Here is a 23,825-nt window from a genome sequence, read left to right as displayed (position 1 = left end):
CGCTGGGAGAAGGATGCCATGGTGCTGTTGAGTCTGGCTGGCTGAAGGCTGGCTCCTGGGGCAGGACGGGCACAGGCTGTGAGGGGACCCAGTGTATCCTGCCCTTCCTCCCTCTACTGTCTGTGGGGACAGTGCCAGGTGTCCCCCATCCAGCAGCTCTGCCTGCAGGGTTGTGGGCAGACTCTGCACCCAGAGCTCCTCCTGCAGCCTGGCATCCCACACAGCATGGCCCATGCAGCACATCCCATCCCCTGCAGCCTGGCACCTCATGCAGCATCTGGTGTGGCACGTCCCACCCTGTACGGCACGTCCTGCATGACATGTCCCGTCCTACTGCAGCCTGGCGTCCCATGCCATGCACCCCATGCCATGCACCCTGTGCGGTGTGTTGCCTCCTGCTCCAGGCTGACCCAGCACCAAGGCACGGCTGGGTTTGTGGCATGCCAGATCTCCGGAGGTGGAGTGCTGCCTGCCGGCTCCGCGCCGGGTGGCTCCTACCGGGCTGCTATACGTAGGCCAGCCCTGCCCCGACAAGGCGCTGAATGGAGCAGGCTCAGCCTTATCAACCCAGCGTGTCATCAGAGGGTATTTTTGGGGACAGCAGCTGCAGGCATTTGTAACGTTTGGTCCCTGCATGCTGACACCCAGGAGCGGAGCTGGGGGAAGCAGCAGGAACTGGTGCCGGCACTGGGAGGCACGGGGGAGAGGCAGCGGAGCGAGGTATGTGCATGGGGCAGGCCACTGGGCTGTGGGGCTGCATGGGGCAGGGCGATCAGGGAAGGGGGTGGTTGAAGGGGCAGTAGGGTGGCTGAGCCATTGAGGCTGGGCCTATCTGCAGGAGCTGCGAGGGGTGGCCCATGGGTCTGGCGAGCCTGGGCCCAGGGAGGTGGCTCTGAACCGATGTACCATCCCAGGGGTAGGGGTCTGGGAAGAGAAGCTGGCCCTGGTCCCTGCCTCTCCTTGGGGACCAGCCCTCTCCCACCACACCTTCTGGCTCATTCAGGGAGTATTTTGGTTTCTCTTCCACCTACCCAAGGGAGGCAGAGGTGCCTCTGCCCCAGCCCCAGCCACGGTGCAGGCAGAGACTGGGTTGTGCTGACCCAGGGGAGGCATGGAGCACCCTGCCCCGCTCCTGCCCGTGACAATAGGCACGGTTACCTGCAGCACTGGGGATGGAGGCAGTGCCCTCCGAAAGCAGGACCCCGGCTTTCCCCCTGCCCCCTGGGGCTGGAGATACTGATTATTTCCAGCCGTGGCTTTCAGTACCCAAGGGCTGGATCCTGCCTGTGGGACCACTCTCTGGAGGGGGTCCTGCTCCCGGGGGGAGCCCCCCTTTGCCCCAGGGCAGGGCCCTGCGAGGGGACCGCCGGGTGCAGGGGGGTCCCTTGCCCCTCCGAGCCTGGGAGGAAGGCCTGGATCCGGCCGGGTGCCTCCTGCCTGCAGCAGCCCCGTATCAGCACCTGCCTGCTGAGCCAGCCCAGATGCTGCAGGAATGCGGCTCTGCCACCACCCGATACTGCAGGAATGCCCCGCGGGTGGGGAGGGGGTGGGCTGGGGCCGTCCTGCCTCGGCCACCCAAGTCCCCAGCACCCAGCGAGCAGCTGCCTGCTGTCTAGGCGGGGGTCCCCCACCCCCGGAGCTGGGGTTCCCTCTGCGACCCTGGGGCAGGCAGCCTGGGCTGTGGGCACCCCAGCCTCTCGGGGTGCAGAGAGTCCCTTTTGTCACGTCTTCTATTGCTGCTGGGCTGGGAAATGGGTGACTCAGGCTGAGACAGGAGCGTATCCAGCGGGGTGGGGGTGCTCACAGGGAGGGTGATGCTCCTGTGGCACGGGCTCAGTACTGGGGGCTTCGCTCTGGGCGGGGGTCTCTCCTCGTGGTGCTCCATGCGGGTCCCTTCTCCAAAGCCTGAGCCCCTGCCCCTGTTGGTCTGTGCATCACCCCAGGCTGATGATCCCCACTGCTGCCCTGGCCAGCCGCCTGCCGTGACCCTGGGAAGATGGCCATGGAGGGGTTCGGGGGAGCCCCCAGGTTCCTGGCCTATCCACGTGCCTCCACGGTGCAAAGTGGTGCCAATGCGGTCCTGAGCTGCCAGATCATGGGTGACCCCCAGCCAAGCATCCTCTGGGAGAAAGACAAGACCCCGATCGAGCCCTCAGGCCGCTTCTACATGGAGGCCAAGGGGGACCTGTACAGCCTGCTGGTCTCCCATGCCACCCCCCAGGACAGCGGGCTCTACGTCTGCAAGGCCAAGAACAGTGTTGGCGAGACCTACGCCGCTGCCACGCTCAAGGTGGAGGCAGGGGAGCCCCAGGAAGAGGGATGCTTGGGTGGCGAGGCACCCACCTTCCTCGTCGCCCCCTTGTCCACGCGGGTGTGCCGGGGAGAGGATGTGTTGTTCACCTGCAGGGTGTCCGGGCAGCCCTGCCCGGTGCTGGAGTGGGAGAAGGATGGACACAAGCTCTCCGACCTCTTCGAGAGCAGCCACTTTGTGGTGGGGCAGGAGTCGGAGGACTGGCACTTCCTGAAGCTGTTTGGTGCCCGGCCCCCGGATGGGGGGGTGTACGTGTGCCGGGCACGCAGCGGCTCCCGAGAGACCCTGGCTGCTGCCGTGCTCCTGGTTGAACCTCGGGCATTGCCAGATGGGCTCCCCAATGGCTCTCCTGCTGACGGCTGCGAGCCGCTGGCGGAGCGGCAGCAGCGGCGGCACACAGCGGGACAGCACACGGGACCAGAGATTCAGGTGCCCAATGGCACGGTGCTGGCTGGGGCGCCAGGGGCCAAGGTGTTCGCTGTGAGCGCGGGGAAGCATGCCAAGTTTCGCTGCTACGTCACCGGCAAGCCCAAGCCAGAGATCATCTGGCAGAAGGATGGCAAGCCCCTCACCCCCAGTCGCAGGCACCTCGTCTACGAGGACCGGGAGGGCTACTTCATCCTCAAGGTGCTGTACTGCAAACCCCAGGACCAGGGGCTGTATGTCTGTACTGCGTCCAACACCGCCGGCCAGACCCTCAGTGCGGTGCAGCTCCAGGTGAAAGGTAGGAGCATGCCCAAGTGCTGCTGGGGGCGGCCGGGTGCCGTGGAGGTCCAGGGCTTTTCGTCTGGCAGGGATGTGTCTGTGTGTGAGCCCAGCATCCCTTGACTCCCTCCTGCCTCATGCAGCTGGGGTCACCCCAGGCGTGTCTGGACAGAGCTGCAGGCTGGAAGCAGGGGACGCTGGGCTCCCCCGGGGAGCTGTACCCCCCCTCCGTGCCCCTTTCTCCTTGCAAGCAGAGAGGTGGCGTCTCTGGAGGGCTGCGGGTGTCCATCCACGAGCAGGGAGCGGGGAAAGTGCCTTGGTGACAAATTCCCTTGGAAGTGCCAAGTGGTTTTGGCGGGCAGCCCTGCAGGGCACGGCTCCAAGCCTCTGCGCTGGTGGCAGCCCCGTCCCCCAGCACCACCCTGCCAGCTGGGGACAGCCCACCGCTGGGGTGACCTGGCACCTGCTGCACCCCCCGCCTGCACCCCGCTGCTCCCCTCTGCTGAGACACCTGCCCCGGCGTGCTGGTGTGCACACTCCTGCATCACACAAAACTCCCTGCTGAGATGCTGAGGGTATTACTGGGTGTCCCCAGCCTGTGCTTTGCTTCCCTCCTCTCTGGGGCATATGCTTCCCGGGACAGTGCCCATCCCACGCAGGCCAAAGAGGAGGGGGGCAGAGAAGGGCCAAGGGCTCGGTGCTGTTTGCGAGCTGGGAGAGCCCTGAGCAAAGGCCTGCCAGCGGGTGCTGTGCACCACGCACCCTCAGCACCCGTCTCTCCCGGCGGCAGAGCACCGGCTGCGGTTCCAGGTGCAGCTGGCAGACGTGGAGGTGGTGGAGCGTGAGGACGCCGTGCTGGAGTGCCAGGTGCCGCTGGAGACCATCCCTACCGCCTGGTACCTGGAAGACAGGGAGCTGCAGCCCAGCCATAAGTACGTGATGGAGGAGCGAGGCGTGCTGCGGCGCCTGACCATCCGCGACGCCTGCACCGACGATGATGGCATCTACCTCTGCCAGATGAAGGACAAGGGGCGCAGCATCGCTGAGGTCTCCGTCCGAGGTGGGGGGCAGGTCTCCCGCAACATGGCTTTGCCTTCCTATCCCCCTCCTTGCCAGGCTCCCCACTGCCCCCTGCATCTGCCTTCCCACCATTTGACCATGGTGCCTGCTGCTGCCCCTCCTCAACCTCCTCCTCCTCCTCTTTCCCACCCCAGGGAGCCAACCCTGCTCCCCAGCATCTCCCCCCAGCTCTCATGCATCTCTTCCTGTAGGGGTGATCGCAAAGCGTCTGCCGCGGAAGCTGGATGTGATGGAGGGGGAGAATGCGGTTTTCTGCGTGGAGACGCGGGAGGTGGTGGAGGGGATCTGCTGGAGCCGGGATGGGCTGCAGCTGCGGGAGTCGCCCCGCACTGTGCTGAAGAGCTTCGGCAGGACACACCTCCTGGTGCTGGTGCACGTCACCCGCCAGGATGCAGGCATCATCTCCTTCACCGTCCGGGAGTCGCAGACGTCCTCCCAGCTCCGGGTCAAGTGTAAGCCCCAGATTCAGAGGGGCCCCATGTCCTCCTTCCTGCCCATTCATGGGGGGTGACACAGGGGAGAGACGGGATGGGCACCCACAACACTGGGGACATGATACTGCAATGGCTGTTTGGGGAAGGGGGCTTTTAGCAGGGCTCCAGGGCCCCAGCCTCGCAGGCACTCAAAAGCGCCTGTAACCAGCACCATGCTACGTGGGAGCAAGACCATCCATCCTCTCCATCAGAGAGAGGATCCCCAGAGAAACAGGCTGTGTAGCCCCACTTAGCTCTTCTGCCACCCTGGCGGGAGCCTCGCTGCCATCCCCAAGCAGGCAACACGGGCTGTGACTTGCAGGTGTGAAGCGTGATCCCCCGAGCGCGCCGGTGGCAGCCGAGATGAGTGTGGCAGAGAGCAACGCAGCCCTGCTGACGTGGTGCCCCGCGCCCGATGCCCACCTGCGCCCCCCCAGCTGCTACCTGCTGGAGCGGCGGGAGGCGGCGGGGGGCGAGTGGGTGCAGTGCCTCGCCACCGACCTGCCCGGCCACGTGCAGGTCCTGGGTGACAGCGTGCCCCGCGAGGCCGACTACTGCTTCCGCGTCTGTGCCACCAATGAGCACGGCAGGAGTGGCCCTGTGGAGTTCCCTGGCTCTGTGCATCTCGGTGAGGGCACCAAGCTGGGGACCCGTGCCTGGGACCCCGCTATCCCCAGGGACCAGCCGGGATGTCATGCCATGGCACGCTGCTGGCCAGTGCCGCTGGGGCTGAGTCTGGCTGTGCTCCAGCCCCTGCAGCTCGCCTGGAGAGGGGTCTGCAGGATGCACGGGTGCGGGACGGCGAGGACGCGCAGTTCTCCCTAGAGCTGTCGGCTGCAGTGCACGGCGCTTGGTTCCTCGACGGTGCCAGGCTGGGTGAGGAGGAGGAGGAGGGGGGCAGCCGGTGCAGTGTGCAGCGCCGTGGGACGGAGCACTTGCTCCTGATCCGGGGAGTGCGGCTGGCCGACAGTGGGGCCCAGGTCACCTTTGTGTCTGGCGGGGTGCGGGACTCTGCCACGCTGCATGTGCAAGGTGAGCGGGGCACTCACCCTGGGGTCCTGCCAGGAGAAGAGCAGCAGGGGCTCTCATGCTGGAGGATGCTTCTCACCACTCTGCAATGTCTCTCAGCCCCACAGGTCCGCATCGCCCCAGTGTCCGAGGCTGAGCGGCTCCGGGAGGTGCCGACGGGGCTGCCCGTGCTGCTGGAGTGCAAGGTGTCCCCCCCGGGTGCCCCCGTCCGCTGGCTGAAAGACGGCGAGGCCGTGCCCCTGGACGACGTTATTGCAGTGCAGGTGGAGGGCTGCGTGCGGAGGCTGCTCCTCCGCTCGGCGGGTCCCTTGGACACCGGCACATACACCTGTGACGCCGGGGATGATGCTGTGAGCTTTGTGGTGACCGTGACCGGTGAGCTGGGGACCACATGTGGGACCCTGGACCCACCTCCTGACAGTGCTCCTGCCCCTCTTCTTGCCCCCATGATGGGGCTGAAAGCTGCCGTCAGTCAGGTGCCTGTGCTGAGCCCCGTGTCTCTCCCTGGCAGAGGCGCCGGTGAGGATCATTGGCTCCAACGAGGAGGCGCCCCACTCCTACGTGGCCGGGCAGCGCGTGGAGCTGTGGTGCCAGCTGTCCCGCCCGGCGGCCCTGGTGCGCTGGTACAAGGACGGGGAGGAGGTGGAGGTGGGCGAGAACCTGGTGCTGGAGCAGGAGGGGCTGCGATGCCGTCTGGTACTGCCCTGCGCCCGGCCACAGGACACGGGGGAGTTCGTCTGCGATGCCGGCGGGGATTCTGTCTTCTACACCGTCACTGTGGCAGGTGGGTGTGATGCAGACAGGCTGGCAGGGTGACATCTTGGGGGGCTTTCTTTGGTGGTGCAGGGTGCCACAGCACGTGTTGCTGTCGGTCTTGCTGATGCTTGCTGCTCTGGGGTTGGGGATGCTCATCAGAGATGCTCTTGCTGGATCCTCACCAGGAGGTCGGGTGGTCGGGCGGGGTCTTTGCGGCAGCTCTAGTGCATAAAACCACCCAGACTGACGGGCAAAGGGGACAGCTAGCTCTGCTGGTCCAACACACTTGGGCGCCCGAGGGCTGGCACCCAGCACCCCCGTGCTGGGGTGTTTGCCGGACCTCTCCCACGGCCAGTAAACAAGCCCTCCCCTGAGTTCCTAAAAATAGTGGGTATGAGGGTGCAGCACCTGGTGTGGGGTGACTCACAGTCAGACATCACTCTGACGGACGGTGTTAATTGCTGACCTGAGAATTAGCAGTTGCCTGGATACCAATGATTGGGTGGTATTTGCTGGGTGCGAGCTGGGGACAGTGTCCCGTGGCGGCTGCCCCGGCTGTGGAGCGGCTGCTGGCATTGCGGGCTGGCAGAGCATAATGAAAGCTGAAAGCGAGTGAAAGACTTCCCCTTGCTGGCCCCGAAACCCACAATCCTGCAACCACAGGAAGGCAACCGGGGGCAGAGCTAAAGCCCAGTTAAAAGGCTCCGTGACCACAGCGGTAAAACCTCTCCATGGTGTTAATATGTGGCAAAGTGCCGAAGTTGATGGCAGAGGATGTAGGAGTGAAGATCGGATGAGTGATGAGAGATGCTGGAAGAGTCAGTGAAGTGGGGACCGCTGCGAGTGTGAAGAAAGGAGGGTTTTAGCATGGTAAAGGCAGAATCGCCAGCGGGAAGGACAGGCAGCATGTGCTCTGGGCAGAGGCAGGAGGCATCATCCGCCCCATGGGGGTGTTGGGCATGGAGAGCTCGGCTTCCCTAGGGTGGGAGGGGGAAACACCATCTGCTGAAGCTCAGCCTTTCAGCTGAGCAGCTTTGCATAACTTAGATGGAAGGGACTTAGAGAGGCTGGCTCGGTTTGATCAGGATTTGGCCATCAGTGTCACCGGCGGGGCTCACTGTGGATGCCAGGAGGCTCCGGCTGGCACCCCTCTGGCACGAGTGCCAGGCTGGCTGCTGCAAGCAGCGCTGCTGTGGCACGCTTGGGTTTTCCCGAGGCATCCCAGCTATCCCCCAGGGGCTGCTGCAGCACAGAGCCCGCCTGCCTCAAGCCCAGCCACCCCTGCATGCCTCTAGGTTTTCCGGCAGCTGCCGAGTGCTGGGGCTCCCTCCGAGCCGGCAGCAGGGCTGGGACCAGAGCAGTGCCGCCCACCGAGGGCTGGCACATCGCCCCCTCCTTGCTTCAGTGCTGTTCAACATCTCCAGCCGCACTTCAGCGATGTGATTGCTTTTAGCAGGTCCAGGGAGACAGGCAGCTGCCAAGCGTTTGATCAGGGAGCCGAGCGGATGCAGGCTCAGCATGGTGCACGTTGAATGCTGCAAACTGGCGCCGCACCACTCTCACGCACTGCGGGGCTGCGGTGTGCTGCTGAGCCTGGGCATCGTGGCTGGAAACTGTCTAGGAAGCTTGCAGCCCGGACGCCCAGCACGGGGCAGCTGCGGGCCGTGAGAAGGGCAGGTCGCTGCTCGGCCACCAGCATGCTCTGGTGCCGGCTGTGCCCTGTGCCTGCCCGGAGCTTCAGGCTGGCTGAGCACCATGGCACAATGTGGGCCAGCTACAGCCCGCTGCAACGCACAGGGCCAGGCAGGCGGTGTTGGTTGCTGCAGGCAGGGGCCACATCCTGACCTCCTCCCAGGAGAGAGGAGGGCTGGTTACTTCATGCTTGTACTGGGAGCCCCTCTGGCTTTAGAGGTCTGACTGGAGTCAGTGGGGAGATGTGAACAGTGGCACACATTTCATGTGTAACCCATTAACGGTGGTGTTCAGCGAGCACTGCGATCTGGCATGGTGTCCCAGCTCCTGGTGAGCTGGAGGGATGGGGATGCTGGCCGCAAGCGACCCACATGCCTGCGCCGCAGTGTGAGCAAATGCCAAGGGCTGGGCTGAGACAAAAGCACCAGGCGGGACCCGGCGACCTCCAAAACAGGGAGACAGGTGAAGGGTTTGGCACCCACTGGCAGGGCAGCCACAGGGGCCAGTGCTGGCACCACAGATGGCAATTAGCAGTGCTGGGGCTCGCTAACAAGGCACTTGCCTACCCACATCCCCCCTCTACATCCCTCAGCTCTGTCCCGGGACAGAGCAGGGCAGGTACCGTGGGAGCCGGGGCACGGCAGCAATTTACAGCCAGGCTGGAAGCCAGGTGTCCCTCCTGGGTACGAGGGGTGAGGAGCAGGGTGAGCCCTGGGCAGGGCAGCCCAGCTGCTTGTGCAATACAGTATGTGGATGAGGTGGTGCCTTCCAGCCTTAAACCCAACAAGCCGGTGAAGCCATTGCTCCACACAGGGCTGTGACTGCCACCATCACCCGCTCTGGTCTTTACATCCCAGCTGAGCCCCGTGTCTCTCCCCGGCAGAGGCGCCGGTGAGGATCATTGGCTCCAACGAGGAGGCGCCCCACTCCTACATGGCCGGGCAGCGCGTGGAGCTGTGGTGCCAGCTGTCCCGCCCGGCGGCCCCAGTGCACTGGTACAAGGACGGGGAGGAGGTGGAGGTGGGCGAGAACCTGGTGCTGGAGCAGGAGGGGCTGCGATGCCGTCTGGTACTGCCCTGTGCCCGGCCACAGGACACGGGGGAGTTCGTCTGCGATGCCGGCGGGGATTCTGTCTTCTACACTGTCACTGTGGCAGGTGGGTGCAATGCACAGCTACAACCCTCTCCCCCTTCTCCCTCTGCCCCAGCTCCCCGCTCATGCTGCAGTGCCACTGGCAGCTGCAGCATCTTGGCTGCCCCTCAGCTCCTTGTGGGCAGCTCCTTTGCCATGACCCTGGGCTGGATGGGGATGTGGGCAGGGGCAGGTTGGCTGCTCCGTCTCCTCCCAGAGCCCTGTGCCATGCTGCCCCTCCGCACCCCAGGGCACAGCCACGCTGCGTGCCCATGGGTTATGCCACCTCGCACCCCAGTCCTGGTGCTCCCTTGGCTTTCAGCTACCAGTGGCACAGGGCTGGGACAACCCTGGCTGTTGGCCCCAGGGCAGGTAGGATGGAGGCTAAGTGACACAGGGTCTTGGTCCTCTCAGTCCCACAGGTCCGCATCGCACCGGTGCCTGAGGCACAGCAGCTCCAGGACATACAGGCAGGACTGCCCGTGCTGCTGGAGTGCCACGTGTCCCCTCCAGATGCCCCCGTCCAATGGCTGAAGGACGGCAAGGCCGTGGTCCCGACCGAGGTCCTGGCCATCTGCTCGGAGGGATGCTCACGGAGGCTGCACATCCCCACAGCTGCGCCATCTGACTCGGGGACATACACCTGCGATGCCCAGGACGATGCCGCCAGCTTCAGTGTGATCGTGAGCGGTGAGTTGCCTGGGGGATGCCCCTCCTCCTGCAGGGCTCACCTGCCACCACAGCTGAGTCCCCCCATATGTCCCCCGGTAGAGGCACCGGTGAGGATAGTCAGCTCCAACGAGGAGGCCCCCCACTCCTATGTGGCCGGGCAGCGCGTGGAGCTGTGGTGCCAGCTGTCCCGCCCAGCAGCCCCGGTGCGCTGGTACAAGGACGGGGAGGAGGTGGAGGTGGGCGAGAACCTGGTGCTGGAGCAGGAGGGGCCGCGGTGCTGTCTGGTGCTGCCCTGCGCCCGGCCACAGGACGCAGGGGAGTTCATCTGTGATGCCGGTGACGCGCCTGTCTCCTACCATGTCTCGGTGGCAGGTTGGTGGCACAGCAGGGATGTCCTGGGAAATGCAGCGCTGCCCTGGCTCTGTGCCATGGGGTCCCCAGTGCTGCTGCCTGCCCTGAACATTGCAGAGGAGGGCATGTGGCTGCATCACCCAGGGGCTGGTGGGTGCCCCCCTCCATCCGTGCTGGGCTGGCACCGTGTGCCTGCCACCCCTGCCCTCGAGCAGCTTCCTGCTCCTTTGGACTGGGGCAAGAGGCTGTAGCATCTGTGCAGCCCCATGGGGACAGGGACAGAGGTGACAGTAAGTAGGGACAGCAGAGCCAGGAGTGGTGCAGAGAGCAAGTCTCACACCCTTCCTCCGCGTCCCCGGCAGAGCCGCCAGTGAGGATCCTGCACCCTCTGCAGCGCTCGCTGGAGCTGCTGGTGCAGGCGCCAGGGCACGTGGAGCTGCGGTGCGAGCTCTCGACGCCAGAAGCTCTTGTGCGCTGGTTCAAGGACGGGCTGGAGGTGGACGAGACCGACAACCTGCTGCTACTGGCGGAAGGGGCCTGGCGCTGCCTCCTCATCCCCAGGAGCAGTGCAGAGGACACGGGCGAGTACATCTGCGAGAGCAAGGATGAGGCTGTCTCCTTCGATGTCAAGGTGTCAGGTCAGCGGGGACCCAGGAGCACGGAGGCCCTGGTGGGGCTCTGGCTGCAGGGTCTTTCCCAGCCTGGGTGAGGGAGACTGGCTCCTCTGTAGTGATGGAGCCGGTGGGTCCCCACCCCCCGGGTGCTGGGCCACCCAGCATGGGTTCTCACCCGGGGCTGGTAATAGAATTGTTCCCAGGGCTGCATTGTCCTCGTGTTGCTTTGCATCATGGCCACACTGTCCTTGCAGAGCCACCGGTGAGGATCTTGGAGCCCCTCAGACCTCCTCCCATTGTGACAGTGTCCCCAGGGGAGACAGTGGTGCTGGGCTGTGAGCTGTCCCGCGCGGATGCGCCCGTGCACTGGGCCAAGGAGGGCGTCAGGCTGGAGGCTGGGGGCAGCCTGGTCCTGGAGGAGGAAGGTACCTACCGCCGCCTGCTCATCCCCACGGCCCGAGCCGAGCACTCTGGAAAATACGTCTGCGACGCCGCTGATGACACAGTGACATTCACCGTCCAAGTGTTGGGTGAGCAAAAGGCTGGGGGAGTGCCTGGTGGGGGGTGCTGGGTGCACAGACCCTAGAGACCCCAGCTCTGTCGGTGTTGGGTGCTGCAGACCCGCTGGTCAGGATCCTGGAGAGGGATGTCCTGCCGACCCGCCGGCACTGCCAGGCCATGGAGGACCTGGTGCTGGAGGTGCACCTCTCGCACGCCCATGGGGAGGTGAAGTGGTACAAGGACGGGGAGAAGCTGCAGGACACAGGGCGTGTGCGGCTGGAGGAGGATGGAGCACGCCGCTCACTCATCATCCTGGGCGCCACGGGCAGGGATGCAGGAGAGTATCTCTGCGACACCAGTGATGACAGCATTGTGTTCTGTGTCACTGTGGAAGGTGAGTGGGAGGTCGTGGGAGGGACAGCCAGTGGGGCAAGCACCAAGGCGGGTCCCTGGCTGCTGCGAGGCTGGTGTGGGGCTGGGCTGGGTGGCAGTGAGTGTGTGGGTGCTGGGGGGGGACGGGGACAGAGAGCTGGCTGCACCCACACGGGGGCTCTGTGGAAACCCCTGTGCTGCCCAGCTGCAGCCAGAGGAGGTCTGGACAGGATCTGGCTGTTGCAGCACCCAGTATGGGTTGCTGCTCCTGCAGTGACAGCCTGTCTCTCCAGTCCCAGAGCCACCAGTGACCATCGTGGGCAACACAGGCGCTGTGGAGCATTGCTGCCTGGTGGCCGGGGAAGACCTGGTGCTGGCTTGTGAGCTCTCCCGTCCCGATGCCACCGTGCGCTGGCTCCGGGACAGCCAGGAGGTGCAGCCGGGTGAGCGGGTGCAGGTTGAGGCCCGTGGGGTGCTGCGGCAGCTCACCATCCATGGGGTGCAGCCCAGTGACTCGGGGTGCTACATCTGCGATGCTGCCAGCGACCGTGCGGTGACGAGCGTGGAGGTGTCGGGTGAGCCGGCAGGACCTCAGCACCCTGGGGACTCCCAGCACAGTGGAATTGTGCCACAGCCCTGGGTGAGGGGAGGGAACGCCTCTGTGACCCTGCTGATGGCAGAGGCCAGGGTGGCAGCATGGCAGGGGAGGACGGGAGCCTTGTCCCCAACCCTGCAGGAGCTGTTGGTCAGAATGGGACATGCCAGGGTCATGGCAAGACATGTCCCTCCCGCCTCCTCCAGCCAGGGGCTGGTTAAATTTAGCCTTGGCCGGCTCCCAGGCGCCGCTCCTCCTGCTTTGGCTGCCAAGGGCTGAGCTCAGCCCTGACCCTTATCAGCTGGGGATGGAGGGCTGGGCAGGGTGGGAGAAGGCCTGGCACAGGCAGGTGTCCCAGCTCCCCAGCAAGGTGCTTGGGATGGGGAACACACCGAAATTAATGGCCCCAACCCAGCAGCTGAGCTCCCTGTGCAGGGAGGGATGCAGGAGCAATGGGCTCTGCTGCCGTCCCTGCCTGGGGCCCCTTCCCCGAGGGGACCCTGACCTGCCAGATGCCACCAGCCTTCACGCCTGCCCCACTGGGACCCCTGGCTGGTCCCACCATGACCCTCAGCCAGCGCCACAGCAACCCCCAGCCACTCACAACATCCTGCAGCTGGATGCACTACGACCCCCATCAGCCCCACAGCCCTCCTGCCCCATGGTGACTCACTGTGGGCATCGCCACCTCTCTGCTCGCAGTGGTCCCGTCCTTACGCTGCCCCGCGCTGTGGGGACACCCCTGAGCCTGTCTTGTCCCCCGCACCCCCTAGCCCGGCCTGTGCGTATTGTCAACAAGGAGGAGGCACAGAGCCCGCTGGAGGTGCTAGAGGGGGACAGTGTGACACTGGTGGCCCGGCTGTCCCCCAAGACGGCAGCAGCGCAGTGGCAGAAGGATGGAAAGACGCTGCACTCAGGCGGGCGGCTGCTGGTGTGCAGCGAGGGCCCCGCACGCAGCCTCACCATCAAGCAAGTGGAGCTGGGTGACAGTGGCATCTTTCTCTGCGATGCCGGTGATGACGAGGTGCATTTCACACTGCACGTGAAAGGTGAGCCTAGAGGTGTCCCTCACCCATGCAGGGGGCAGGACCAGTCCCCCTGCCACACACCGGGATGCTTCATGCCCCCATCCCGCACCGGCGCTGCCGGCGGGGGTGCGGCTAAGCCCAGCTCTCCCCTGGCACAGAGGCGCCCGTGCTGTTTGTGAACAAGCGTGAGGAGCGGGAGAAGCTGCTGGTACTTGAGGGTGGCAGTGCCGTGCTCTCCGCTGTTGCCTCCACGGAGCGAGCCAACGTCACCTGGCTGGGCACGCAGCAGGCAGTGGTGGCCGGCGAGCGCTGCGAACTGCGGCAGGATGGCCGTGTGCACAGCCTCGTCCTCCACAATGTGGCCAAGGAGGACGCCGGCATCTACACCTGCCTCTCCCCCCATGACCAGATGCAGTTCGACGTGAGCGTCCGAGGTGGGCGGTGGGGGGGTGGTGGGGCTGCCTGGGGACCCCCCCCCGTGGCAACGGCTGGTGCTGACGCAGGGGATTTGGCCATGCAGAGCTGCGGGTGAAGTTCCTGCGTGGGCTGTCGGATGTGCGAGCACGGCAGGGCGAGCGGGCGGTGCTGTGGTGCGAGCTCTGCAAGGCGCGGGGTGATGTGGTGTGGCGGAAGAACGGGCAGGTGCTGGCACCTGGCCCCCGGTGGCAGATGATGGCGGAGGGGCGAGAGCGCTCGCTGGTGCTGAGCCATGTGGAACCTGGGGACGCCGGCGAGTACTGCTGCGAGTCCAACGACGACCAGACGCTGGCAACGCTGACGGTGCAGGGTGAGCTCTGCCCGAGGCTTGGCCACCACCCCGGGGACCCCTGTGCCATGGGGGCGGTGGGGAAGCTGGGCACAGTGATGGCAAGGGGGTGCAGGGATGCTCAGCAGCTCTGCAGAATGGGGGGGTCCCTGGTGCCATGCCCCAACACCCCAGCTGTAGTCCACAGGGTGGTGGAGATCATCATGGAGCTGCAGAGCCTGACGGTGCTGGAGGGGGAGGATGCCACCTTCAAGTGCTTGGTGTCCCCCGAGGATGTGGCCATGACCTGGCAGTTGAATGGCCAGCCCGTGGTCCCCAGCGAGCGGCTGCTGGTGACGAGGAGTGGGCTGTGCCACAGCCTCACCCTCCGGCAGTGCCAGCCAGGTGACTCGGCCACCGTGATGGCCAACGCCGAGGGGCTGGTGAGCACGGCCCGGCTGAGCGTGCAAGGTGAGGGGGAAGGAGCTGGCTGGGGCACAGCCCAGGGCACAGCCCCGGGGCCAGACGCTGACGCGGCACATCGGCTGTGCAGAGGCGCAGGTGCTGTTCATGCGGAAGCTGCAGGACGTGGTGGCAGAGGAGCAGGGGGATGCGTGCCTGGAGGTGGAGGTGAGCCATGAGGCCGCCGAAGTGCAGTGGCTGAAGCAGGGCGTCCTCCTCCAGCCAGGCAGCAAGTACCAGCTGCAGGAGTCAGGGCGCCGGCGCACCCTCACCATTCGCTGCCTCAGCCGCGCCGACCGTGGCACCTACCGCTGCGAGAGCCTGCACGACCGCACACAGGCCAAGCTCTGTGTGGAGCGTGAGTACCATGCTGGGGATGGGGATGGGAATGGGGATGGGGATGGGGATGGGATGCAGAAGGCACCCGCCTGCTGCAACTCTGCTGCAAGCTGGAGGAGGGAGTGTGGGCAAGCTGGTACTTGGCTGGAAGGGGTGGTCAAGCAGAGAGGTGAGTATGGGGATCAGGGATGGGCAGGGGTGGGAGCCTGGTAAAAAGGGCTGAATTTAGGGGATCACTCCAGCAACCACAGACTGGGGAGCTGGGGGCTCTGAGGTGGAGCAGGCACCTGCTCGTGGACACGGGTCCCTTGCAGCCCGGAAGGTGTCGATCCAGACACCGCTGGCAGACGTGGAGACCTTCGAGAAGGAGACGGCCACCTTCCACCTGAAGCTGTCTCACCCTGGCGTGCCCGGGGTCTGGACACGGGATGGGATCCGGGTGAAGCCCAGCAGCAGATGCCGCATCAGCACCATGGGCTGCGGGCACAGCCTGACGCTGGAGGGGCTGGCGATGGAGGACTCGGGCACCATCACCTTCACCGCTGACACGCTGCGTTGCAGCGCCCGCCTGCTTGTGCGGGGTACGGTCACTGGGGCAGGCGCCAGGGGGGAGCACGGCACCGGCGCTGCCCATCCTGCAGCCATTCAGTCCCAGGGGAGATGCCAGGGCTGAGCTGGGCCACTCCAGGCACACACTGGCAGGTGCCCCCTGTCCCCAGGGGGTAGATGTGAGCTCAGCAGTAGGAAGCCCAGCCACAGTCTGAGTCCAGACCCAGCTGGGACAGCAGTGATGAGTGCTTGCCTGTGGCTGCGCCCTGCGAAGTGCCGCCCTTGCTCCATGCTGAGATGCCCTGGGCACAGCTCCCCATCCCTGCAGCCCCAAGCCCATGTCTTTCCCCTACCAAACCTTCCTCCACTGTGTCGTCCCACCTCAGAGCCTCCGGTCACGATGGTGAGGGTCCCGCAGGACCTGGGGGTCCCAGAGACAGGGGTTGCCAGTTTCGAATGCGAGCTGTCTCGCCCCAGCGTGGAGGTGAAGTGGTTCAAGGTGAGGGCTCACCGCGACCCCCTCCAGCACTGCCTGGCCATGTCCTCCTCCCTGCTTCACCCCCGGGCTGCTGCCTTCCCTGCCGGAGCTGCAGGTGGGGGGCGGGCAGGGGAGGCAGGGGAGGCAGGGGCAAGGCAGCGAGGTGCTGCCTGCTTGCACCCCTGACCGCGTGCTCCCTGGGCAGGATGGGCAGGAGCTGCGGCCAGGGCCCAACTGCCGCGTCTACTCAGCGGGTCGGCGCCGCATCCTGCAGCTGAGCTGCTGCAAGCTGTCTGATGCTGGAATATACACCTGCGACGCGGGCGACTGCCAGGCCTCTGCCACGCTGCACGTCCAGGGTACAGCCACCCACCTGCCAAGGGCATGCACACCCCCAAACCCTGCACCACCCGTACCCCCTTGCCCTTGGCCACCCTGGCACCCTGCTGCTTGCCCACAGAGCGCCAGGTCCGCATCGTGCAGGACCTGCAGGATGCCCAGGTGCGGGAGGGTGACAACGCCGTCTTCACCTGCGAGACGTCGTACGGGGACGTGAAGGGCGAGTGGTTCCGGGACAGGGAGAAAATCAAGGTCTCCAGCACAGTGAAGATACGGCAAGAAGGTGGGGGGTACAGGGGTGCCACTGGGCACTGCATCCCCTCCCACCTCCCACCTGGTTTGGGGCTGGGAGGGGGGTGAATTTGAGCAAGGAGAGTTTGTGTGGACAAAGTGCCTGCCCCTGCCTGCTGTGGGTGCCCATCACCGTCCCCTTGAGCCAGCCTCTCCCTCCCCAGGGACTCGGCATTTCCTGCTGCTCTGCGGCGTGTGCCCGGAGGACACGGGACTCATCCGCTTCACAGCCGGGACAGCCGTCTCGGAGGCCAGCCTGCGGGTGGAAGGTACCGGTGTGGGGTGCAAGGCCTGGCCAGCCTCCAGCACCAGGGCTGGGGTCCCCACAAGAGCCCGCTTGCCCCACAATGCCAATGGCTCTCCCCCACCCACCAGCGCTGCCCATCCGGATTGTGAAGCCACTGCGAGACAAGACGGTGCTGGCGCGGCACAAGGCGACGCTGGAGTGCACCGTGTCCCATGCCCGGGGCCGAGTGCGCTGGCTCCGCGGGGACACAGAGATCTTTGCTGGTGACAAGTATGAGATCTGCAACCTGGACTGCTACCGCACACTCATCATCCACCGTGTGGGCCCTGAGGATGAGGACTCGTACACCTGCGACGCCTTCGATGACCGCTCCACCGCCCGGATCCTCGTGGAGGGTGAGGAAGCACAGGGAGGGGCATCACTGGGTGCTGGCAGTGCTGCCGTGCCTCGCAGCAGAGGGACACCGGGGGCCCTGTCCCCACCCCCCACTGCTAGCAGAGGTCTGAGCACTGGGGTGAGGGGAGCAGGCTGGATATGGGACCAGGGGTCTGTGCCCCCCTTGGCTGGGACACCCTGTTTGGGTGCACCACCAGCTGTGGGGATTCTGCAGCTCTCCCTGAATCCCATTGTCCCTGCAGGGAGCTAGGAGCCAGGATGCAGTGCTCAGGGGCTCCACACAGACAGATGGACGCCGCTGCTGGGAGATAGGGTCATGCTTCCCCTGGGACGCACGGACACACAGACACCATCCCCAGCCTGCTCTGGCCTCAGGGCTCTGCATTAAACAGCATTTTTTTCTGACATGGCTTCTTCCACCCCAGTGAGCTGGGGTGCCATTAGGAGAAGGAGCGGTGGCATCGCTCTGCATCTCACCCACCATCCCTGGGGAGCCTGGCCCTCGGGGTCCCCCCTCGCCCCACCCCACGGCCCCACACGCCAGGCTCCGAAAGGCTCTTTACTGTGCGGCCGTGGCCTCAGCAGCGTTTGGCACATTTACAAAAGAGACTGAAAAGGGGGACGGTGGTGCGGCGCTGCGGGGACGGGGTCGCCTGGCAGAAACATGCAGTTCCCGGGCGGCGGGGCTGGCCAGGCTGGGCTCGGGGTGGGGGGGGTCCCAAACAAGGCAGGCACCCCAAGTCTAGTCTTGCCGCCATCCTGCGTGCCTGGCCGTGGGGAAGTCCTGGCTCACTCCATAATAAATTAATACAAATCACAGCAAGAGAAATATATACAAGGCGGGAGCCTCTGCCCGCAGCAGTGCTCTGGGAAGGGGCACCTCCCTGCCCTGCCCTGCTCCAGCTGGAGGCTCAGCCCAACCCCAGGGTCCCCTCCCCCCGGGCCTCTATAAAATCCAGTCGCCAGCAAAACAGCGACGGTCTCTGATGCCACGGGGGTGCCAGTGTCCCTGAGGCAGCCCAGCCTCTGCCCAAAGGCTGGATCCAGTGTCCTGTCTCCCACCAAAACATTTTGGGAGAGTGCATGTGGCATCACCCCAGGGCAGCATCCTCACAGGAACCACCTGGCCCTGGCAGCCTCTGCCCCAGGACCACCCCAGTCCAGCTCAGGAAAAGGTGGGGAGATGAGCTGCTCTGGGGGACAGAGAGTGTGTCTAGGGCAAGGGGACCTTCTGAGGAAGCAGGTTTTGGGAAGTGCTGCCTGGGAGCTTGTCTCGGGGCCAGGGTGGGACAGGGCACACATGCTCGGGGGAGTCCCTGGCAGGGCAAGGGCTGGGGGACCTGCTCTTTGAGGAAGGGATGTGGGGCACAGGCACTTGGGGAGTTGCTGGGTGGGGTATGATGGGGTGGGGGCAGGCGCAGGGAGTTGCTCTCAGGGAAAGGGGCTTCAAATATGGGGAGGAAGATGTTGGGATGCAGAATGAGCATGCCCCGGCCATGGGGAAACACACAGCAGCGGGTGGTCCAGGGACCCCCCACCCCAGCAGAGCCGCTTGCACCACGCGTCCATGGGTGCTGGTGTCGCCGGTCCTTGGGCTGAGTCCCTGCCGGAGGGCTCCCCCAGCACCTCCGGGCCCCGCGGGCAGCCGGGGCTTGCCCAGCCAAGTCCCACCCGTCCCTGGGAAGGGTCTCCATCCATAGCCCTGCGGCGTGCATGGCTGCCCAGGGCTGAGGGCACAGCCCCGCCTGTCCCAGGGGGTCTGTCGGAGCAGGCTGGGGTGCTGGTGTTGCTTGAGGTCACTGGGTTGGCTTATACCCGCACGGCGGGGCCGGAGCCCGTGGTGAGGGGCACGGTGGAGCTGCAGTCATAGTCCAGGTCCACCACAGCGTGGGAGCTGGCGATGAGGCTGTTCAGGGACGGCCCCGTCTGCCGCTCTCGGAAACTCTGGATGTAGCTCTGCTCAAGAGAGAGGGACAGAAAGTGAGGGGGGTCTGCTCCTGGCCCACTCCATCCCACCCTACCGTAAGCTCTGCAGCAGCCCCCCAGAACCTGCCCTGTGCAATCCCACCCACCCCAGCACTCGGGCCCTCTGCAGTCTGGCCACAACAGGGTGCACAGCCCCATCCCTTCCCTGAGCGCACGCTTTGCGCCTTGCCCACCGCCTGTTTCTACTATGGCTGCAGCACTTTTGGCCACCAGTTTACATCTGCTTGCAAAGGCTGAAGTGCTCCGTGGTGGGCATGTCCCAGTTCAGCCCCTCCTGAGCTGCCTAGTCCCCAGGATGCCCCGGCCTTGGCCCTCGCGGAGCTCTGATGCCAAACGGTGCCCAGGCACCTCTCCCCTCTCCGTGCCCCAGCCCACCCACATGGAGAAGGAAGGGCCATGGAGGCCGGGGGAGATCTCTACCCTGGGCGTGGGACTCACGGGGGAGAGCACGTCCCCATCGAAGCGGCGCACGGGATTGGGCTTGCGGCGGTAGGCAGGCTCGGGCGGGTGGGCTTTGTGCTGGTGGGGTGGCGGGTGGTGGGGTCTCCGCTTCTTCTTCTTCTCCTTTCTGTCCTCCCGCTGCTTGATGCGCATCAGCTGCACACGGCGCTGCTGCCGGCTGATGATCACTGCGGGGCAGAGGGGCCTGTGAGCGCCAGGGAACACCCCAAAATCCTCCCTGCACCCAAACCAGTCCTGGCTTTGCACACCCAGGCCTCCCCTTGTCGTGCCATGTCCCCACAGAGTCCCGAACCCCTTATCTGTGCATGCAAACCAGGTGCTGGGAACCCCCACCCCAGCCCCCCAGGTCCTGCACCCACCCCATGGCACGTCTGTCTCCTCCAGCCCCCACACACCTTCAGTGTGGGAGTAGCCCTCAGCCGTGACCTTCCACTGGACCAGGACACCCAGCGTGGTGAGGAGCGGCCAGACACCCAAGATGACCCAGCTGTACCAGCACACAGGGCGAGCAGGGGCCACCTTGATGCGCTCGTAAATGTACTGCACCAGGAGGAAGAGCTCAATGAAGTAGTCGACAGTGACGGTCATGATGGCACTGCCGAAGACAGCGGTGGAGAGGGTGGTGAAGAAGCGCTGCCACTGCAGGGTGAGGACAGCGAAGAGCATCCCCACACCCAGGAGCAGCGCGATGGGGATCCACACTGTTGGCGGGTGGTAGAACTGCTCCATCACCACCAGCGTGGCCACCGCTAGCAGCAGCCCCAGGAGCAGCCCCACCATGAAGAGGCCGACACTGCGCACCAGCATGGTGACCAGCCCGCACAGGACCCCAATGCCCAGCCCAATGCCCACTGAGGCCTCCACGCTCAGCTGTGTGTCCAGCACCCGCTCCTTGTAGCACAGCATGAAGATGATGATGGAGCCGAACATCAGCCCGGTCAGGAACATGACAGCCTTGAAGCAACGGTAGCCTGTGGAGAGACAACCACAGTCAGAGGGTGGATGGCCAGCAACCCCCCAGCTCCCCCCTGCCCTTCTCCTCGCTTGCCCCACCAGCTGCCGGGCTGGCCTGGCTCACCGAAGAAGCAGTAGATGATGCCGAAGAGGCAGCACATGGCGCACACCACTGAGGGCACCACCTGGTAGCGACGCTCTATTTCCTGCTGGCAGCTGTGCCCCCACTCCTGGTCCGGCTCGTGTGGCAGCAGCTTGAACCGCAGTGTCTGCACAGTTGCAGTCATGGCTCTGGGGACTCCCGGGAGAGGCATCAAAATCTCCGCTTCTGCCCCATGGGTCGCCGGCAAAGCTGTGCCCCGGCACCTGCCCCAGCTGGTGAGAGAGAGAGAGAGAAGGGGGATGGAAGCACCGCTGACACGTGCCTACTGGTGATGCCCACCACTCGGCACCCAGACACTGAAAAACCCGCTCCGGCCCCTTGCTACCCAGGTGGGAAGGAAGGGAATAGGGAAACAGCCTTATCCACACGGGTTGCGAGGGCACAGACCATCACCCAGAGGGTGGCTGCAGGGATGCACTGTCCTCATGGAGCCTGTCCGCACCCCCAGGGAGCTTCGCTGCCCGGACGCGGCACTTCATAATTTGTCTGCAGCTTCAATTTCCTGTCCCTGGCTCTCCGGCACCCTTTCCCTGCTCGATTAAAGGGAGACTTCCACTACCTGGCATTTTCTGCTTGTGGAGTAATTATGCTTGGTAATTAAGTCACCCCTCAGTCTTCTATTTTTATAGGCTCAACAGATTGAGCTCTTAAAGCTTGTACTCCAAGGCATTTTCTCCAATCCTCTAATCATATTTCTGGCTATTTTTCATCCCCGCTCCAGCTCCTGGTGTCCTTGTAAAAACAAAGCAGGCCCCCACACTGGATCCAGCCCTCCCACGCCAACCCATGGGACCAGAGGGGAACCGGCCCTGGCTGCTGCGGCCCCTTACCCGAGGCCTCACCCGTAACGCCGTGGCCCCGCCGGGACGCCGAGCAGGCGGTCACCGGGTCCCCCGCAGCGCCTATGCAGATGGAGGGGTCATAATCCCCCACAAAGACTGATCCAGCTCCAGCTTAAACCTAATTACAGCGGCTGTCTGCCCGCTCCCACCTGGAGCCGGTTCCGGCATCCCTTTGCTCCCCTGGTGCCTTTCTGGGTTCGGTTGGTTTAGGATGGGTTTATTGTCACCGGTTGTCCCCGCGCCAGCACCAGTCCTTCCAAGTGCCATGTCAAAGCAGCCGGCTCAGGGTGGCTCACAAAACCAGAGCACCGGGAAGGGGCAGGGAAGAGGGCAGAGGCTGCAGTCACTCCTCTCTGTTGCCCAGCACCTCGCTGCTGCCCGGGCCGGGCTGCACCGGCCCCTCTTCCCCCGCCGCCGGCCCCCTCCCTCCCTCCCTCCCTCCGGCCGGGGACGGAAACACCAACCAGGGCAAATCCCCCCGGGGAAGCCGAGCGCAGCGCCTAATCCCGGGGAAGCAGGCGGGCAGGGAGCGGGCAGCTGAGCGCCGGGCCCCTGCCCGCCCTGCCTGAGCCCCCGGGGGGGTGCTAAGCAGGATTGGACTTTAACCGCGGAGCCCGCGGGCGACGCGCCGGCCCTGGCTGCCCCGGCGGGGACGGGCGATGCCGCGTGGGGTGAAAGCAGGGCTCTGCCGGCCGGCCGTGCCCAGGGCGCCGGGGACGGGGCACGGCAGAGCCGGTCGGCCTGGGCATGGCGCGGCACGGCACAGCTGGCGGAGCAGAGGGAGGGCGGCGAGGTGCTGCCCTCTGCCCCTCAGCCCTCGCCGGGCCGCGGCCAGGGCGGCGGGGAAGGCTCGCCCGGGAAGGCCCGTCCCGGCAGGGCTGCGGGCAGCGTTGCGGGCAGCGTTGCAGGCAGCTCCCGGCGCCCATTGGCGCGGGCACTGTTGCTAGGGGAGCCCAGCGCCTGCTCATTGGCGCCGGGACTTACCCACCTGCTGCCGCCCTCCCCGCAGCCCCGGGAGCCCCGCCGCCGCCGCCGCCGCCGCCGCCGGCCCGGGCCCCCCGCCCTCCCCTGCCTGTCCCCCTGGGCACGGCGTGGCGGGGTCCCGGGGGCAGCGCTCGGGGCACGGCCCCGCCGCGGCGCCCCCCCGCCGGCCGGCCCCGCTGCCCCCCGCCGGGCTGCCGGGCCCCGGGCCGGCGGGGCGGGCGCGGCGTTGCTAAGCGACGGCCGCAAGGGCCGCCGGGGCGCGGGGCCGCTCCGCCCCTCTCTTTGTTCGGGGCGGGGGTCCCGGCGGCGCTCCGCCGGGCCCCGCACGCCCATCCCGGGCACCGCACTCTCTCCCGCGGGCGGGGGGGCCGGGAGCCCGGCGCCCGAGCCCTTCCCCCGAGGGGCCCAGCGCGCCCCCCGCCTGCCGGGCCTACACGTGCTGCCCCCACCCCCTGCAGCCCCGCCCCGCCCCGCCCGCTCCCACCTGCGCTCCCGGCCCCGCAGCGGCAGCGGCCCCGCGGCGCCCGGCGCTCCCGGCCCCGGCCCCCGCGCATGCTGGCGGCGCGGCCCGCCGCGCGGTGCTGAGCGGACAGCTCCGCCTGACGTCACCGCGCTGCGTCACCGCGCCGGCCGGGGGGCGGGGCCTCCCGGGAGGGGCGGGGCTTGGGAGGGGGCGGGGCCTGCCCCCGGGCGGGCGGTGGGGTGTGGTGTGCCGCGGCACGTGCACTATGGAGTGCCCCGGCGCGTACCGCAGGCCGTGCGCTGGCTTGCGCGTTGGGGTGTGCACCGCGCTGCGCGCTGGCGCGTGCCCTGAGGCGTACACCGGGGCGTGCAGCGGAGAGTCAGGGCAAGGCCGCGTGCGCAGCGTGCGCCGGGCCGGGCCGCGCGTGGGCTGCGCTCAGCCTGCAGCAGCTGGGAGGGCTGCAGGCCCCCGCGCGCGGTGTGGAGGGGACGGAGCGGTACGGGGTGCCGGGGGGGGCGTGCAGGGGTGCGGGCGTGAAAACCGCAGGGGAGCCTTGCATCAGGTGTGCGCGGCGCTGTCCTGCCTGCGCGCAGCTGGCAGAGCATGCAGAGGGCCGTGGACTTTGCGAGGGGCTTGTGCCAGGGCCGCGGGGACTGCGGCCCCTGCGTTCGGAGGGGGCAGACGTGCATGTAGGGCGCACCTGTAGAGGCTGCCCACCCGTCTCCCTGCGAGCGGCCGGGAGATGCAGGCGCGGCGGGGAGGTGGGAGGACATGGCGCTCTGCAGAGCTCCCTGGAGCTGGCACCTCCCGGCCGC

The 23,825-nt window shown here is 66.2% G+C and overlaps 2 protein-coding genes across 2 annotated transcripts; one reads left to right on the top strand and one right to left on the bottom strand.

Annotated features, from left to right (window-relative positions):
* The first annotated feature begins 643 nt into the window (after positions 1–643).
* On the top strand, positions 644–17,566 carry OBSL1 (obscurin like cytoskeletal adaptor 1). The gene is made up of 28 exons (XM_059820717.1): positions 644–720; positions 1,944–2,693; positions 2,778–3,035; positions 3,807–4,076; positions 4,288–4,548; positions 4,892–5,197; positions 5,320–5,601; positions 5,698–5,973; positions 6,110–6,382; positions 8,930–9,202; positions 9,592–9,867; positions 9,949–10,221; positions 10,563–10,838; positions 11,069–11,344; positions 11,434–11,709; positions 11,981–12,262; positions 13,056–13,331; positions 13,469–13,744; positions 13,831–14,097; positions 14,257–14,526; positions 14,609–14,875; positions 15,171–15,437; positions 15,792–15,904; positions 16,089–16,242; positions 16,344–16,505; positions 16,678–16,782; positions 16,889–17,155; positions 17,399–17,566. The coding sequence occupies exons 2-28, from the start codon at positions 1,997–1,999 to the stop codon at positions 17,404–17,406; spliced, it is 6,987 nt and encodes a 2,328-aa protein (XP_059676700.1). The 5' UTR covers positions 644–720; positions 1,944–1,996; the 3' UTR covers positions 17,407–17,566.
* Positions 17,567–18,896: 1,330 nt separating this feature from the next.
* TMEM198 (transmembrane protein 198) lies at positions 18,897–21,180 on the bottom strand. Its single transcript, XM_059820718.1, has 4 exons — positions 20,683–21,180; positions 20,000–20,575; positions 19,581–19,771; positions 18,897–19,112 (listed from the first exon to the last, which is right to left on the bottom strand). The coding sequence occupies exons 1-4, from the start codon at positions 20,870–20,872 to the stop codon at positions 18,966–18,968; spliced, it is 1,104 nt and encodes a 367-aa protein (XP_059676701.1). The 5' UTR covers positions 20,873–21,180; the 3' UTR covers positions 18,897–18,965.
* Positions 21,181–23,825: the final 2,645 nt, after the last annotated feature.

The sequence above is a fragment of the Gavia stellata genome, chromosome 8 (assembly GCF_030936135.1).
Source record: "Gavia stellata isolate bGavSte3 chromosome 8, bGavSte3.hap2, whole genome shotgun sequence".
Taxonomy (NCBI): Eukaryota; Metazoa; Chordata; class Aves; order Gaviiformes; family Gaviidae; genus Gavia; species Gavia stellata.
This window is presented reverse-complemented; position numbering and strand designations above follow the sequence as displayed.